General features: G+C 43.4%; 3 protein-coding genes and 1 pseudogene across 4 annotated transcripts; 2 read left to right on the top strand and 2 right to left on the bottom strand.

Moving 5' to 3' along the window:
- On the bottom strand, positions 1–4,237 carry LOC131262751 (programmed cell death protein 10). Of its 2 annotated transcripts, none has more exons than XM_058264819.1 (5): positions 3,759–4,237; positions 2,803–2,980; positions 2,591–2,723; positions 856–1,020; positions 1–749 (listed from the first exon to the last, which is right to left on the bottom strand). In XM_058264819.1, the coding sequence occupies exons 1-5, from the start codon at positions 3,831–3,833 to the stop codon at positions 665–667; spliced, it is 636 nt and encodes a 211-aa protein (XP_058120802.1). In that variant the 5' UTR covers positions 3,834–4,237; the 3' UTR covers positions 1–664. The 2 variants fall into 2 exon arrangements, with proteins under 2 accessions (XP_058120802.1, XP_058120803.1); XM_058264820.1 differs by having other exon boundaries at positions 2,803–2,989; positions 3,768–4,237.
- A 1,543-nt stretch (positions 4,238–5,780) lies between these two features.
- On the bottom strand, positions 5,781–6,383 carry LOC131264289 (tubulin beta-1 chain-like; annotated as a pseudogene).
- Positions 6,384–6,761: 378 nt separating this feature from the next.
- LOC131262725 (WD repeat-containing protein 55 homolog) lies at positions 6,762–8,883 on the top strand. The gene is made up of 3 exons (XM_058264788.1): positions 6,762–6,924; positions 7,052–8,089; positions 8,153–8,883. Coding segments are annotated over exons 1-3 (1,536 nt in total). The 5' UTR covers positions 6,762–6,922; the 3' UTR covers positions 8,649–8,883.
- A 158-nt stretch (positions 8,884–9,041) lies between these two features.
- Positions 9,042–11,798, top strand: LOC131262680 (beta-1,4-galactosyltransferase 2). Its single transcript, XM_058264735.1, has one exon. It carries the CDS (start codon positions 9,688–9,690, stop codon positions 10,639–10,641), a length of 954 nt encoding a protein of 317 aa, XP_058120718.1. The 5' UTR covers positions 9,042–9,687; the 3' UTR covers positions 10,642–11,798.
- The last annotated feature ends 2,526 nt before the right edge of the window (positions 11,799–14,324 follow it).

The following is a 14,324-nucleotide window of genomic DNA, read 5'->3' as shown; positions in this document are numbered from 1 at the left end:
TACAGTGTTGTTCTTTTTTTATTCAGTTTTGTTCGTCGTATCTTGTTCAGTTAGGTTGCAAGGTAGAAAGAAATAATAACTTTATAGTTTTACACGTGTGACTTTCTCTATCAGATGCCAACATTGAATGTATATATATATATATAGACGTTTTCCGTTTCTATTTCTCTATGCTCGATACTAATACATGATTTCTTTCTCACTCCTTCCATGCTGTATTCCATCACGTTTTCTTTTGCGATCTCTCTTTAGAGAAGTAATAATAATTATATAATAGTAATCGTAATAGTATCAATAATTCTATCGTTTTTCTAAAGTCTCTCTTGAAATTGCTCCATTTAACTTTTCGCATCTGTCGAATGTCTTGGAATCTATTGCAATGTAAATATTCATATCCCTTTATAGCGAAACCCTCCGAACAGAAACACGCGTCTCGGGCACATTCATGCGCGTGTGCTCTTCCTACTCTCTGTAACCAAGCAAGTTTAAGCAAGTCTGTAACCAACCAAGTTTAAAAGGGTAGAACAGAAAAATAGAGTTTTTTATGCGAAAATTAAAGAAGAAAAATAGGAAAACAAAATAACAAAAAAAACTACGCTTAAATACTCATACAGTTTTCAGCGTCACCTTCAACAACTGGCAACCGGGAACGCCTATCCGGCTCCTATTCGCATTTGTTCTTTACCGTGATCATGATCTGGTTCGTTTGGTGGATCAGGTACAGGGCACTTACGAAAACGGCATTAGCCCTACTCGCGATGCAGATGGGAAGAAAAGAGAGGAAAATAGTTGTTTTCAAACAATATGGTACACATTAAGATGCACAATTTTTCAACTCGGTTGTGATATACTTACTCGCCTTCCTTGAAGTATTCCTTCAAGGTGGTACTGAACTTTTTGGAATACTTCACAAACTCCTTCTTTCGCTGCTCAACCGCCTGCTTCCCGGACGATCCGGGTATGAAGCCGACCACCTCATTGACCGCATCGAGCAGCTTTTTAATGGCACTAGCTATTTCTCTGTTTGTAAGAAAAAAAATTGACGGAAAAAGGGTGTATGTTATCAAGTTCCATTCGCTCCCAACTGCCAGGATTTATATCATAACATTTTGATCAAGAATGACTACCTAGTGTAGATGTTTTATGCCATCTGTTTGGGAAACGTTTGTTGAATTGTTACTGAATACGAGATACTAATCGCCGGGAAAGAGATTTATGAAATAGAAAACATAATTCATCTTGGGCATGTGAATGAACTTTTTGGATATCCATCTTAAGTTTAAATTTTCACTCATCTCAATCAAATATAGGGCGCCGGATGACAGATTTTACATTAAATTTGAAGCAGATTGTTTCTCTTTTTTGCTTACCAAAGTTAGGATAAATAACTAACCAGTTAATTGTGTAAGGTATCAGAAAAAAAAGCATTTCTAGATGCGACGATGTTGAACTAAGAGAGCAAGCGGATGGAGTGTTTTGCAGTTCGGTATTTTTTATGAAGAGTTGAAAAGCAATTCGACACCCTTGAACTTAAAAAAAACAGGTCTTTATCCACATTATCGGTACAGTTACAACCATCAGGGCATTGTAAACTTTGAATTGAATTTAATATTGATACCGAATTGAAAACTATGGTTGGGTATCTTTAAACATCATTAGAAAAATGGTTGGACAGGAGGACAGTTTGTTTCGTTTTTTGATACGTAATCTGCATCTATGAAAATCAAAGTAAACTGGATTCTGTATAGTTCTTATAATTTGCTTATAACATTCAAAATGCCCTATCAGAATTTATAGATTTTGCAAAGAGGTTTAACAATGCCCTGATGGATTTAACAGTGACCTAATCAGGCTACAAGGATACACTCAATTTGCTTAAGCTTCAATTGAAAAATCCTGCAAACTACTAGCCGAGTGCTCGCTTAGCACTTAGCGCTTAGCTCAATATCGTTGCATTTAGTAAAACCTGGGTATGTTTTTCCGATACTTAATACAATAAACTTTCCAGTGCTATCACGTTTAATATGAATATTGTGACACAAAGATAGGAAAAAACTTAATAATTTTGCGGCAAAAATTCTTCACGCCCTCTATATAAAAAAAATAGAAAATAATATGTCGCACACATTTCATTTCCGGTAATTTTCAAATTACATATCTGTATGGTTTAACAGCAAAAACCGAAATCGACATTACGTTTATATATTCACAATTGTTACCGTCCCTTTCGAGCAGTTATTCTAGTTTTAGATTCAACTTTTGTTCATATTTAAGAAAATTTGCAGAGAAATTTTACATTTCATGAGCCACGTTTGATTAATTGGCATTGTAAAACAATAATTTTTGCATACTTTACTGCTCTTTGATCGTCCAAAAAGGGCATTTTAAAAATATTTGTGTTTGTTTGATTCGAAATGCTTTCGCAATATGATCGTGCGCCGCTGATAAATATTTTATAAGTCAACAAACCACCTTCATAATGAAAACACGCAACACAATTAGCAGCGCGCAGTGTTTGCGGTTTAATTAATCGGCAGCTCGGACACCCCTCGATACCGAGAGGTGACGCTTCCTTTCACTTATTACTCACTTTATTGTTTCCAGGAATGTTTTCCGATCCGCTATCTCGTCCGGAATTCGGCTCAGGATTCGTTTGAGAGCCGCGGACTTTTTGTTCAGCTCCTGGAATGCATCTTCCGTCCGGTTCAGTCGATATTCGATTACTGTTGGGGGGACGGGACATTGAGGGAATTATACTCAGTATAGTTTGCTTTTTTACTTTTCCACTACACATTGCCTTACAATCCGTATCTGTGGCCGCACCCTGCAGTCTGAGGATGCTCTCGTTCATGTTGACATTGATGTCGCCCTTCTTGATGATGCCCATGACCAGATCGTACGTCAAACCCGGATGGCTCTGTTCTGCTTTGGTCAGGGCGGCCCGCAACGTCTGCGAAGCGACAACATCGCGCCGTTCCAGCTGAAAAAGGTAAAATCCAACAATCAAACAGAGAAACCATTATGCAACGGTTGTGACCGCTTGTGGCCATCAAACGAACGGTTACAGGCGGATGAATCCGCGATCGTTCCATCCACATCCAGCCATTTAACAGCCCATAAACTATCTACAAATAGGGGTCCATTAGTGTCGCAAACCAACCGGTAGCGGTCCGGTCGAAATGATTCGTTCGTACGGACGGAAATCGATAAAACGTACTGGATTTCAAATGCCCCCCATGCAACAGTGCATTTTATCTCGCCGAGTGTTGGGACAAGCTTTCATCAACACAGCGCACCTCAAGCTTCCTCCTGCTTCGCCAATCGATTAGCGATGAAAAGTGAATCGTAAACACTACCACATCCTGGTAATGGGGCTCCATGCCAAGCTTCCGAGCCGCAATAGGAAACCTGTTCCGACCTGCAGTCGGTCGCGCGCTTCGGAAGGAAAGCAGGAAGGAAAAAAGTGGTTTATGCAAAATGTACATCGAGCGCGATCGATGGCGATCGCGGACGCCGAGGCGACGACTTTGGCGTTAGAGGCTCTAAAACAAGAAAGACGGCTTTCCCTGCGTCGTGGTTTCCCCTTTTCTGCTTGATCAGTACCGTGGCCAATCGCGCAGCGCGTCCGCTTCCAATGCGCGAGACCACGGCACCCTGGAGGAAGTAACCTGGTGGGAAATGTGTTACGATCGTGTTGACATTTCAGTGTACCGTCCCGTTTTTTTCCCCCTTCCGCACTCCCGCAGCCCAGCGCTTACCTGCGACAGTATTGGCCGTATCAGAATCGGAAGCACCAGGGATGTTACGACTGGCGCATCATCTCCCATTGTCATTGCTTGTGGTTTTACACGATGCTGAAATTCGGTCGATCGGTTTGACGGGTGAATATCGGATCTCGTGCGTGGAAGATACCCACGTCGCTCTGCCGGACACTATGAATCACCACCAACCCCTTTTGCCCGGAACCGTGAGGAACACACAATTTTCCACACTGCCTTGACGAGGCCAAACTGCACACAAGAAAAACTAAAATGATGTTTCACTTATCGCAACATACGATGGCAGCCTACGGTTGGGCATTTAGGAAATATAGCGCAAATTCGGCACATTTAACACAGATAACCACATCCACGCCACTTCCCACATGCACAGCGCTTGCACGGACTTCACACGATCTTTGTTTTACACACCAATTTTTCACTGTAAAATGTTTTCTGTTTCTCGAAACCTGCACGTAAATATATTAGGAATATCTGACACATCGACAACAAAGAGACCTCTCGTAGAGGTGGTTTCCGTTTTTGTTTTGACAACCCACCTTACTGTCAATCCCGATAAAGTGTCAAAATTTCAAACTTGTTTGAAAATTGTTATGCTCAAACTTTTTTGAAAATTGTTCAGCCACAGCCGTTCGATCGAATGAAGGTTGATAAATGTTTTTTAGGTTTACAAATTTATTGCCATTTATAGGAATATTGTATTTGTATGTATAACATAAAATACATCGGACAGCGGGTTTTGATTCATTTTCGAATATCAAGATAAACACAAGAAGCTGTGATGATCCAACCTCTTGAAGCAATCTCTGTAATCTTGGGTTTAACGGGCAAGCAAATATCGTCAATATTCTTTGACTACAAAAGCGTGTGATTTCTTGCGATTTGACCATAAGCTGTTAGCAGGTGAACAAATCAAGACGAAACTGTTACCACTTGATTCCATAGAACAGGTGTTTAGGAATCGTTTCTCATACATGACCCCTTGTTACATGTGAACACGTGTTGAATCTTGAACTATAAATCACATCGTGAATAAGAATCGTTTGTGCAAGTACACCATAGCGACACAATGGTTGATGAAACAGTCGAGTTTCTTTCGGTGTTTCTTGAAGAGATGAAACGCTGGGAGTGCTTGTGGGTTCCAGAAGAATTCTATACAGCCGAAGAACACCGGGACGCATGGAATGCCATGATTGGAGTTTATGAAAAGTTTGATGTAGATGCGACAGAAGAAATGGTGCTGGAGAAAGTAGAATGTATAAAACAGTTGTACTGGCATGAACGCCAAAAAGTGCTTAAATCAGAACAATTTGGTGATGGCAAAATTTACAAACCCAGCTTGTGGTATTACAACCAATTAAAGGTTTTTGAAAAAGAAATAGATCTTCCTATGATAGATTTCACTGAATCGATGGATACGGAGTGAACGAAACGATGGATGGTATATAGCCTAAAGAGACCAGGTATGGCCTTATAATATGAACTATGGCGTATTAGCCATTTGTTGAAGTGATATTAAAAATGAATACTACGAAACAATCCATTTTTTGTTTATCCAGGGATGTATGTGTAACATTATGTGTATTAACAGTTTCCAACATAAAATATAAGCTATAAAACTTGAACTATGAATATGTTTTAATAAAACAATAAATTGTTTCTGCAACTGTGTATAACGCTTTTTTATATTCTGCACGGATTAAATGTAAATTGATGCTTTATTTAAATTAGTTTACTGGATGAAATTGAACAAAACTCCGTAACACTTTCGTTAGAGAATAAAACAAACTAGCAATTGAATATTACCTTTTTACAGATACGTAATTTATTGATTTTATCGATAAAATTACGAACAGATAAATGAATGAAAAATGGTTAAGTTAAGAATAGACACAATAGTTACAAATATCTATATCCTCTGCCGCTTCTTTGTCCTCCTCGAACTTCCCTTCTTCTGGAAACAAGATCGTTCATGGTACTTTCAGCCTCCGTATACTCCATTTAGTCTATTCCGCTGGCCACGGAAATGGCCAGATGGTTCAAATCAACGTACGTTGGTATGATCAGCTGCAGAACTCTGAACGCAGATATCGTAGAGGACCTCGATATCGATGCAGAAGGTTTCATCCGTATATTCGTATTTTTTATCCGTATCCGACAGTATCGGAAACCTTCGTGTGTAAAATGTATTCATTGTAAGGTCCGGATATTCGGAATTAGCTGGAAACCTTGCGAACAATTGCAACCTTCGGCCCCCTTGCAAACGATATCCAACACGGAGTCGACCAGCTCGGCATATCCTTTAGCTAAGTTGTTACCGGCACCGGACTAACCGAACGCAAAGTTCTCCGGACCGAATACTTGCCCATATGGACTAGCACGTATGGAATCCTTCGTGCCCGGCTCGAGATGAACCAGTATGGCGCACGGAAATTGTTTTCCGGACGACGATTCGTTATATTTAATTCCCTCCAACTGCATGTCCGTATTTCCAATAGATAGTGAGCATGGATCAATGCCGTGCTAGTTGGAAATCACCTTCCAAAACATGGCCTCATCCTGGTTGCCACATTGTCCGGCCTGAAGGTGAACTATTTCGTACATCTTTCCAAACTACATGCATAGAAATCAAAATTGCATTCTCTGTTTAATCTCACTTCATCGCTTTTGAAGCTAAAACTTATCTACTTACCAAGTTCTTTCCACCTGGAAAAGAGAGCAGATAAAGAAAAAAAATGTGAATGTGACCAATTTGCTGATTTATTTCAAGATTATATGAAAGACGGTATAACCTTACTGTACCTTTTATAAATTCAACTTTCCGCGAACCACCGAAACCAGCGAACAAGATCAGGGGTTTTTCAATCGATTTGTAACGATTGCATTCTTGACAAATCATGTTGAACAATTCCAAAAACGTGCAACGCAGCGGCGAAGAAATCAACCCAGTGTTATATATTGTTAGTTCAGTTGTCACAACAAAGCACCCGAGAAAGGCGAACGATAATCGCACATTTCGGCTTGAAGAATAGAAAATGCGTTGTTGTTTTCCCATCGTAGGTGTTTAAGCGTAAAAGTTTTATTGTTATCCGAGTATAAGTTCACTTGATTTAGAATCGATACTCTTCCCTGCTCGCAGTGGCATGTAAGTGTGATGGGAAAAGTCAACGTTGCCCAAATCAAAACATAACCTTAAATCATGCAGAATGTTGACCTCTGAAGCGCAAATGTGTGTTCTACAAATTGTTCCTACACGGTTCCTTCGATTTTAGGAGGAATTTCCGTTCGCCTCAGTTCCGCGACTCTATCAGCGATAGCGAAGAGGAAGATCTTGGCCTGCTGGCGGAGCCGTACGTGGAAACGGATCCCGACATAGTGGAGCTATTCGACGGAGATATACAGTTGGTCATAGGAAACGTGTACGACATGGCAAACGACGCTTATACCTCCGATTCCGAGCCGCAAGCTCCGCATTACTCGCCCGACATGAGCGAAAGTGATAACGACAGTAGCGATATCGTCAGCGATAGTCAATTCGTACAAAGCACACCTTCCAGTTCGGACGACGAAGATGAAGACGACGATGACGACGACGATGATGATGACGACGATGATGGTAGAGGTGGTGCGGGTGGGATGGCGGGTGAGTCGAGTAGACCAAAAACACGATCTACAGATGAAACGAAAGGTGCTGGTACATCAGAAGAGCAACCTCTCCGTCGAGCAATAGACGATTACGATGAAGAGATGGAGGAGGATGAAGTGGTGAAAGCTATCATTGCCGAAATCAAGAAACCACGGTCCAAACCACCGGACATAAAGACGGACGACTATGTGGTAGATCTTTCGTTCCATCCGCTCGAAGATATACTGGCCATCGGAACGTCGGTAGGTGATGTACTGATATACAAGTATACGAACGAGGAAAACACACTAGCCGCTACGCACGAGCTGCACACGAAAGCGATTCGTGGGGTAGAATTTACCCGCGATGGCAGTGGCCTCATCTCAACCGGCCGGGAACGTTCGATCCTGCTGTCGGATATTGAAACGGGCAAGCTGAAGTGGTTCGTCGATGATGCTCATGAAGAACCCGTCTATTCAATGTGCATTACCGGGGAGCATACGTTTGCAACCGGTGATGAAGATGGCTCGCTAAAGCTGTGGGATGTGCGCCAAAAGGATGCCGTATTTTTGGTGAGACCGGTCGAAGATTTCATTTCTTCCATCCTAACGAGTCAACAGCAACAGAAGTACCTGCTGTTGACAAGCGGGGACGGTTATCTCACAACGCTCAACATTGCGCAGAGGTTAGCCATGGTGGATGGAATTGCTATGTGAACATTTGGTGATTTTATGTTACTTCATTTTAGGAAGCTGTACGTCCAATCGGAACCGTATGAAGAAGAGATGAACTGCATGGCTACGTTTAAGCGCGATACTAAGCTAGTGGTCGGCACCTCAAAAGGCAACTTCTACACGTACAATTGGGGTCAGTTTGCGTACCACTGTGACGCTTTCGTTGGTCCACTGGCATGTGCCAATCGGATGGTGCCCGTTACGGAACAGATTGCCGTTACGGCCGGTGAGGATGGTATCATTCGCGCGATGCATGTCGTTCCCGGGCGAGTGCTCGGCATTGTCGGCCAGCACTCAATGGCCATCGAGACGCTGGACATTAGCGGATCCGGAGAGTTGATCGCCACCAGCTCGCATGACAACGACGTGCGATTTTGGAACATCAAATACTTTGAAGACTTCGACGATATCAAGTACAACAGCAAGCCGGACAAGCGGGCACTCAAACACAATCTGCCATCGTCGCAGCGTACCAATGCGAAGGATTTCTTCGCGGATCTAGATGCGTAAACTGTGTGGTGCCCTTAAGTCAGAGCCAATATGGTAATTCTTTTAAAAAGGCCGACATAAGCTAAAAGTTTAGCTGCGGCAACCGCACTACTTCTTCTCTCCAGGGCTGGAAGTTACTCGTTATGTTTATGTAAAATATTGCGATTATTTAAAGTGTAATAAACTTAAACATATTGTCATTAAGAATATTATTTTAGATAATTTCGTTGTCGGTTAATAAACTACAATAATTTAAAACTACAGCACAATCAAGGTCGATACAAAGAGCCGATGTGACATTCTTTTTCTAAAAACCTTGAACCTGGTGGACGTCAAAAAAAGCACCTGCATTCTCGTGTTTATTTTGACGTCGGCATCCATTGTATGTCCCAAACAGCAAGGAAAAAGGACGAATAACAACAAGAACCACACCGCAAATAGCAATAACAACACCTATCCTTCCGTTCTCCAACTAAAGCGTATCCTCAACCACATCCAAATTGCGACAGTGAAGTTTTGTTCGGTCGACTCTTTCGCGCTTCCGGTGAGAAAAAATCTTGCAACTCGGCACAAGCAGGACAACCGGTGACGCTCGCGGCTGTGCGGATGTAGTGTGAATTATCGTCTGCCGAAAGAAAACCGATGCCTGCTGCGTTGAAATATGCAAAAGTGCACCTGCACTCGCGTGCCGAACGCGTGCAATCCAGACCAACGCATCTAGTATCCTTCTTCTGCCGCAGCGGTTCGATGTAGTGTGGACGACTGCTGCTCTGTCTCTGCGCACTACACCCGCTTTCCACACGCTCCTGGTCCTGGTTTATTTTTCCTGCAATATTTTGTTTTCCCATTGGCACCGGTTGTGTCGTCGTTGCACTCTGGAGTGTGGAAAACAGTCCAGGGTGTCCATTGTTCCTTATAGCAATCCGTTCCCTTCTGCCGGTCAAATTCTCTTCTCCATTTCCTTTCCCCACTAGACTGTCCAGTGAAAGTGGCCTTTAATCAAAGGGTGGTGAGCGGTGGAAAAAGTTTTTCTTTTAAAGCAAGGAAGAAAACTAGCACTATGATAACTTTCCGCCTGTCTAGCAGCGTGTACGCGTATGCGGCGTACCTGGCGCTAATGGTGTGGTTCCTGTGGCCCGGTCGGTTTGCCAGCCTGTACGAGTACATCGAGGGCGAAAATATCTACGATCAGCTGATACGGAAGACGACCAAAAACATCTCCCTAATGCGTAATGGCCTCCGGTGTGATTACAGTGAGGTGATTGAGGAAAATCTCGCCCTCTTCCGGCCACCGTTTACGGAGGATATCATCAACAATAACGTGCGGATCGGGGGCGAGTACTATCCGGAAGATTGCCTTCCGAGTTTTAGCACGGCCATCATCGTACCCTACCGGCAGCGCGAGCGGCAGCTGAATCAGTTTCTGATCTACATGCACAACTACTTGCGCCGGCAGCGGATCCACTATCGCATATTTATCATCGAGCAGTACGACCCTAAACCGTTCAACCGGGCCAAACTGTTCAACATCGGTGCCCTAATCGCAATGGGTATGGACTACCCGTGCCTGGTACTGCACGACGTCGACCTTATGCCGATGAGTCTCGGCAATATGTACGCCTGCTCGCGTAAACCGCGCCACATGAGCTCGAGCCTCGACGAGTTCCGGTACAATCTACCCTACCGTGGACTGTTCGGCGGTGCGGTGGCCATTGAGTCCAGCGTGTTCCTGAACGTGAACGGCATGTCGAATATGTTCAGTGGCTGGGGCGGTGAGGACGACGATCTGTACGCGCGGCTGCAGAACAAGCAGATTGAAATTTGCCGTTTCAGCCCGGCGTACAGTCAGTACACGATGCTGCCGCACCGCAAGGAAACACCGAACAAGGACCGGGTGGTATTCCTAAAGAATGGCAAGCTGCGCTACCATACCGATGGACTCAACTCGCTGGTCTACAAACAGGTCGGGTTTAAACTGCACAACCTTTTCACACACGTGTTGGTTGAGACATAAGGTTGAACAATTCAATCCGATCTCCCGGGGATGGAAGGATGAGGATCATTGAAGATCTTTTTTTTATCTATTTAGCTTCGTTGTTTGTATTGATACCCTTTCTAAGCGGTCACTATCGAGGGTTTGTTTCAACGCAGCAAAGGTGCTTTTCTTCATAAGCTATTTAGAGTACATTTATTCCGTCAAACTTATTACGTAAGCATTTAATATTTAAACTTGTTAAATCAAAGTTGAAATTTTCATCTAGGAAAAAATAACACGCGTTTCCTTATGCAAGCCATATGCTTTTTATTACGTTGCAATCTTTTTTTTGTACGAGCTAAGGTTAAGGTATACGTTGAATGCTGCTGGTGATCGATTCGTCCCAAGTCAGGGTTTTATGAAGTAAATAAGTAAATATTGCCTTAAAAGATAAAAGAGACATTAACAAAAGCAACAACAACAACAACAACAACAACACAATGTTACATCGCAAACTTTACGATTAAACTCACTTTGCCGATAGATAGATAAAGCGTCATATGTGTGCGTGTGTATTTGCAGAGGGAAAAGTACGTAAAACAATACCAAAAAAGGAACATCGCATTAGGTGCGCTGCATAAGTCATCCGTTTTAAGTGCATGCATGTTGCCGCAAGTATAATGTTATGTTATTAATTTTTTAACCTTCCATTTCTACGCGAGCATTGCAACACATACCGTTTACTATTTATTCCCACTAGGGGTAGACGATCCAACGGGCGGTGCGAAAGATAGAAGCTAGTTGAAGACTCCTTCAAGAATAGATTTTAAGTAGGTACTATTACAATTCCAGCTAGATGCCTGTGGTGAAGAGAAGGGCGGGTTCGCATTGGTCCAGAGCGAGTGGGAGCGTGGGGGAGCAATTTTGGGAAGTGTGAATCATCCGGCCGATTAAGAATCTTCCCGGGCTGTGGGAGCGAGTGAATAAGAAGTACACATACAAAATTATTTGCGTGATAATACAATATGACGGCGGGGTGGGGTGAATATGAGCAATTTTAGAACGAAATTAGGCTACATTTCCGAATTACAAATAACCTTCAATACAAGGAGAGCGTGCCGAGCGAACTTGTGCATGTGATTTGCAATAAAATTTAGCATTGTACTTAGTGAATTTAATAAATCAAATTTAATCTATTCAAATTAATCTATGCGTTTAAACGTCTATTGTTAAACCGTATTGTTAAACGGCCAGCTGTTGAAAGAATAACGTATTTTCGCTTTTGTAACATTTAAGTCTTAAATCACAAATATTGCATGGAAAATAAGCGACGGTTTTATACTCGGAAATTAGTTTTACTACTTCTTTTCCACAACCCCTGGATTAACATGAAGTTAAAATTGTCTTCTGGTACGGGATACTTATTTATTGAGTTTTGCTGAGAGTCAAAACAACAAACTTAACTGTGTGTAACACCAACAAGCTAAAACGAGTTGCAAAAATATTGCTAAAAATATAAGAAAATGAATTTTATAAGCTTTAAGGAACCGAAGTAGGTTTTTAAAAATCAAAATTAGCCTAATATTCTTTCAGTTCATCAAACCGGATACGGTACTTTTTTTGGTTTTCGTTTAATCACAAATTTGTTGGCTAGCAGTTTTTAGCTAAAATGTTGTATTTACAAGATTTATTACCGAACTTTGATCGACGGAAACAGCACCACGTCGTGCCGGTCCTCAGTGGATAAACGTCGTGATAAAGTGTAAAATTCTAAACATAGTCACTCTTACAACCCGTTCACCTCCGTCGTTTCGATATTCTTTATCGCCTAGTGTCGTGGCATGCAGCGGTCCATTCACGAAATGATGTAGTGACGAACTATCGGAACCACGTCCCCCAACCCGATTCCTATAAATCACACCACCCGTGTCCTAGGTGTCAACGAAGACTATCACGTGCTTTTCTGCGCGCGCGCGCGCAAGTAGCTGGTGGTGTACCTTGGACCGGGATGAGTTTTCTCTCGTGCTTTTTTCCGGCTTCACGGCGAAAGGCGAGAGATTTTCCATAATTCACTCCGTTTCGGCATCGGCCGGCGAAGGGAGAGATGCCACTTAACGATGCAGCGACGATGCACGTCGCTGCCAGAAGAAGTCGTCCGTGCGCAATCGACGCGCCAAGACACGTTCCGGTTGGCGCACGACGCGTGAGTGCATGTTAAGGGTGCACGAAACGGTTTGTTGAGGATACGCGATAGAAACACACAAGGCGGTGTGACCGTGTCCTGGATGTGTTTGGAAGAATCAAGGAACTCCGGCGTGAATTATCGCACCAGGGTAATTAATTTTTATTAATCGCTTTCCAGTTAGTGGCGTGATTTATGAATCGTGCCGTCGTGGTCGACCAGCGAGAGTAGCCCATTCGGGACGGTTCCTTCCCCCCTTGGACTCCGGGACTGCGTGTGCGCTACTGCACGGTTTCCTTCCGACGATCGTCGGACTCATTTAGAACGATGACTGATGAGGAGGTATTTGCTTTGATGCTCGGTGTAACACCTTTGCCACGTGTGAGATCGTGAGAACGTTATCCGCTCAACGCTCATTTGGGGCTTTTCCGGAAGATGAGGATCACTTTAACGGTGCATCAATTTGTTAATCCTTACAAAGGTAATTAAATGTTTTACCCGCATAAATGCGATACCTCTGGCGCGTGTTCATTAGTCGGAGTTGGCCATGGAACGTTGCGTGTAACGTATCAATCTCTGTCCGTGCCGATCGGAATCGGAATGATTTGTTCGCAGTTTTATTGCCGTATTACACGGTAAGGTGCATTCCAGGGAACCGGTGCCCGAAGAGAGCGAGAATTGAATACAAACCCAGTCCTCCAATGATGTGGCCAGCCTCGGTTGCACGCGTTATCCGGTGAATTATGAGCTTATGATTGATGCGGTTCGGCGTGGTCATGGTTGTCCCGGTGGGGCCAAAACCAACCTTCCCTTCTCCCTGGACTCCTGGTCCTGTGGTGCCTTATTGGATGAAATAAATGGACCAGTTTGCTGTGGCAAAACATACGATAATGTACCGGGCGCTGCAGGGGATTATGTTCTTTGTGCAGTCATTTGAAAATTTTATGGCAATCAGATTACGATTCACCAACACTCTCGCGCGGGTTCACCGCGCCATCCAATTGGGAGACCAATAATTTTTCTGTTTTGCCACCCTCAAGCCAACGAACCATTTGTAATCTTGGAGTACGCACCACCCCGCCTCATAAGTGAGATACTTCAACGCAGCGATCGAGTAGACAACTTTATTACCCGCCGGGGATTACGATGAGGAATAGGTCGTCTGCGTGGCCTCTGGTGGTACATTCCTTACGCTGAGACATAGAGCTATCAAAATTTTACCAAACGTTACCCCGCTGCCCCGATCCATCCCGCGGGTGTCTGGATTCCCTCTCCGAGAAGAAAGGGAATATGTTAAAGTCCCCAAACCCCGTGCACCAGTGGAGGATAAAGAACATGCATTACCATAACTAAAGGCATCAAACAGACGCAAACAACGGTCGGGAGGGGAAAAGGCAATGCACACAGCGGTGAGCGGCGACCAACGAGCATGTTCGCGTCTGGCGTATGGTGGTCAAGATTTTGAAGGGCATCCATCCCGGAGCGCCATTTTAACCGATTGTGCACCCACGCGCCATCGCAATGTCTGGATGTCCACGCT

This window comes from Anopheles coustani, chromosome 2 (genome assembly GCF_943734705.1).
Source record: "Anopheles coustani chromosome 2, idAnoCousDA_361_x.2, whole genome shotgun sequence".
Taxonomy (NCBI): domain Eukaryota; kingdom Metazoa; phylum Arthropoda; class Insecta; order Diptera; family Culicidae; genus Anopheles; species Anopheles coustani.
Note: the sequence above shows the minus strand (reverse complement) of the source record. Positions and strands in the feature narration are given on the sequence as shown.

Bases quoted from the DNA above. Each gene is read 5' to 3' on its own strand.
- LOC131262725 (XM_058264788.1), top strand. The intron at 8,090-8,152 runs GTTAGCCATGGT...ACTTCATTTTAG, and splicing joins ACGCTCAACATTGCGCAGAG to GAAGCTGTACGTCCAATCGG.
- LOC131262680 (XM_058264735.1), top strand. From the start codon at position 9,688: ATGATAACTTTCCGCCTGTCTAGCAGCGTGTACGCGTATGCGGCGTAC.
- LOC131262751 (XM_058264819.1), bottom strand. From the start codon at position 3,833: ATGACAATGGGAGATGATGCGCCAGTCGTAACATCCCTGGTGCTTCCG. The intron at 2,724-2,802 runs GTAAGGCAATGT...TCCCCCCAACAG, and splicing joins TGCGGCCACAGATACGGATT to TAATCGAATATCGACTGAAC. The intron at 750-855 runs GTAAGTATATCA...CATCGCGAGTAG, and splicing joins GAATACTTCAAGGAAGGCGA to GGCTAATGCCGTTTTCGTAA.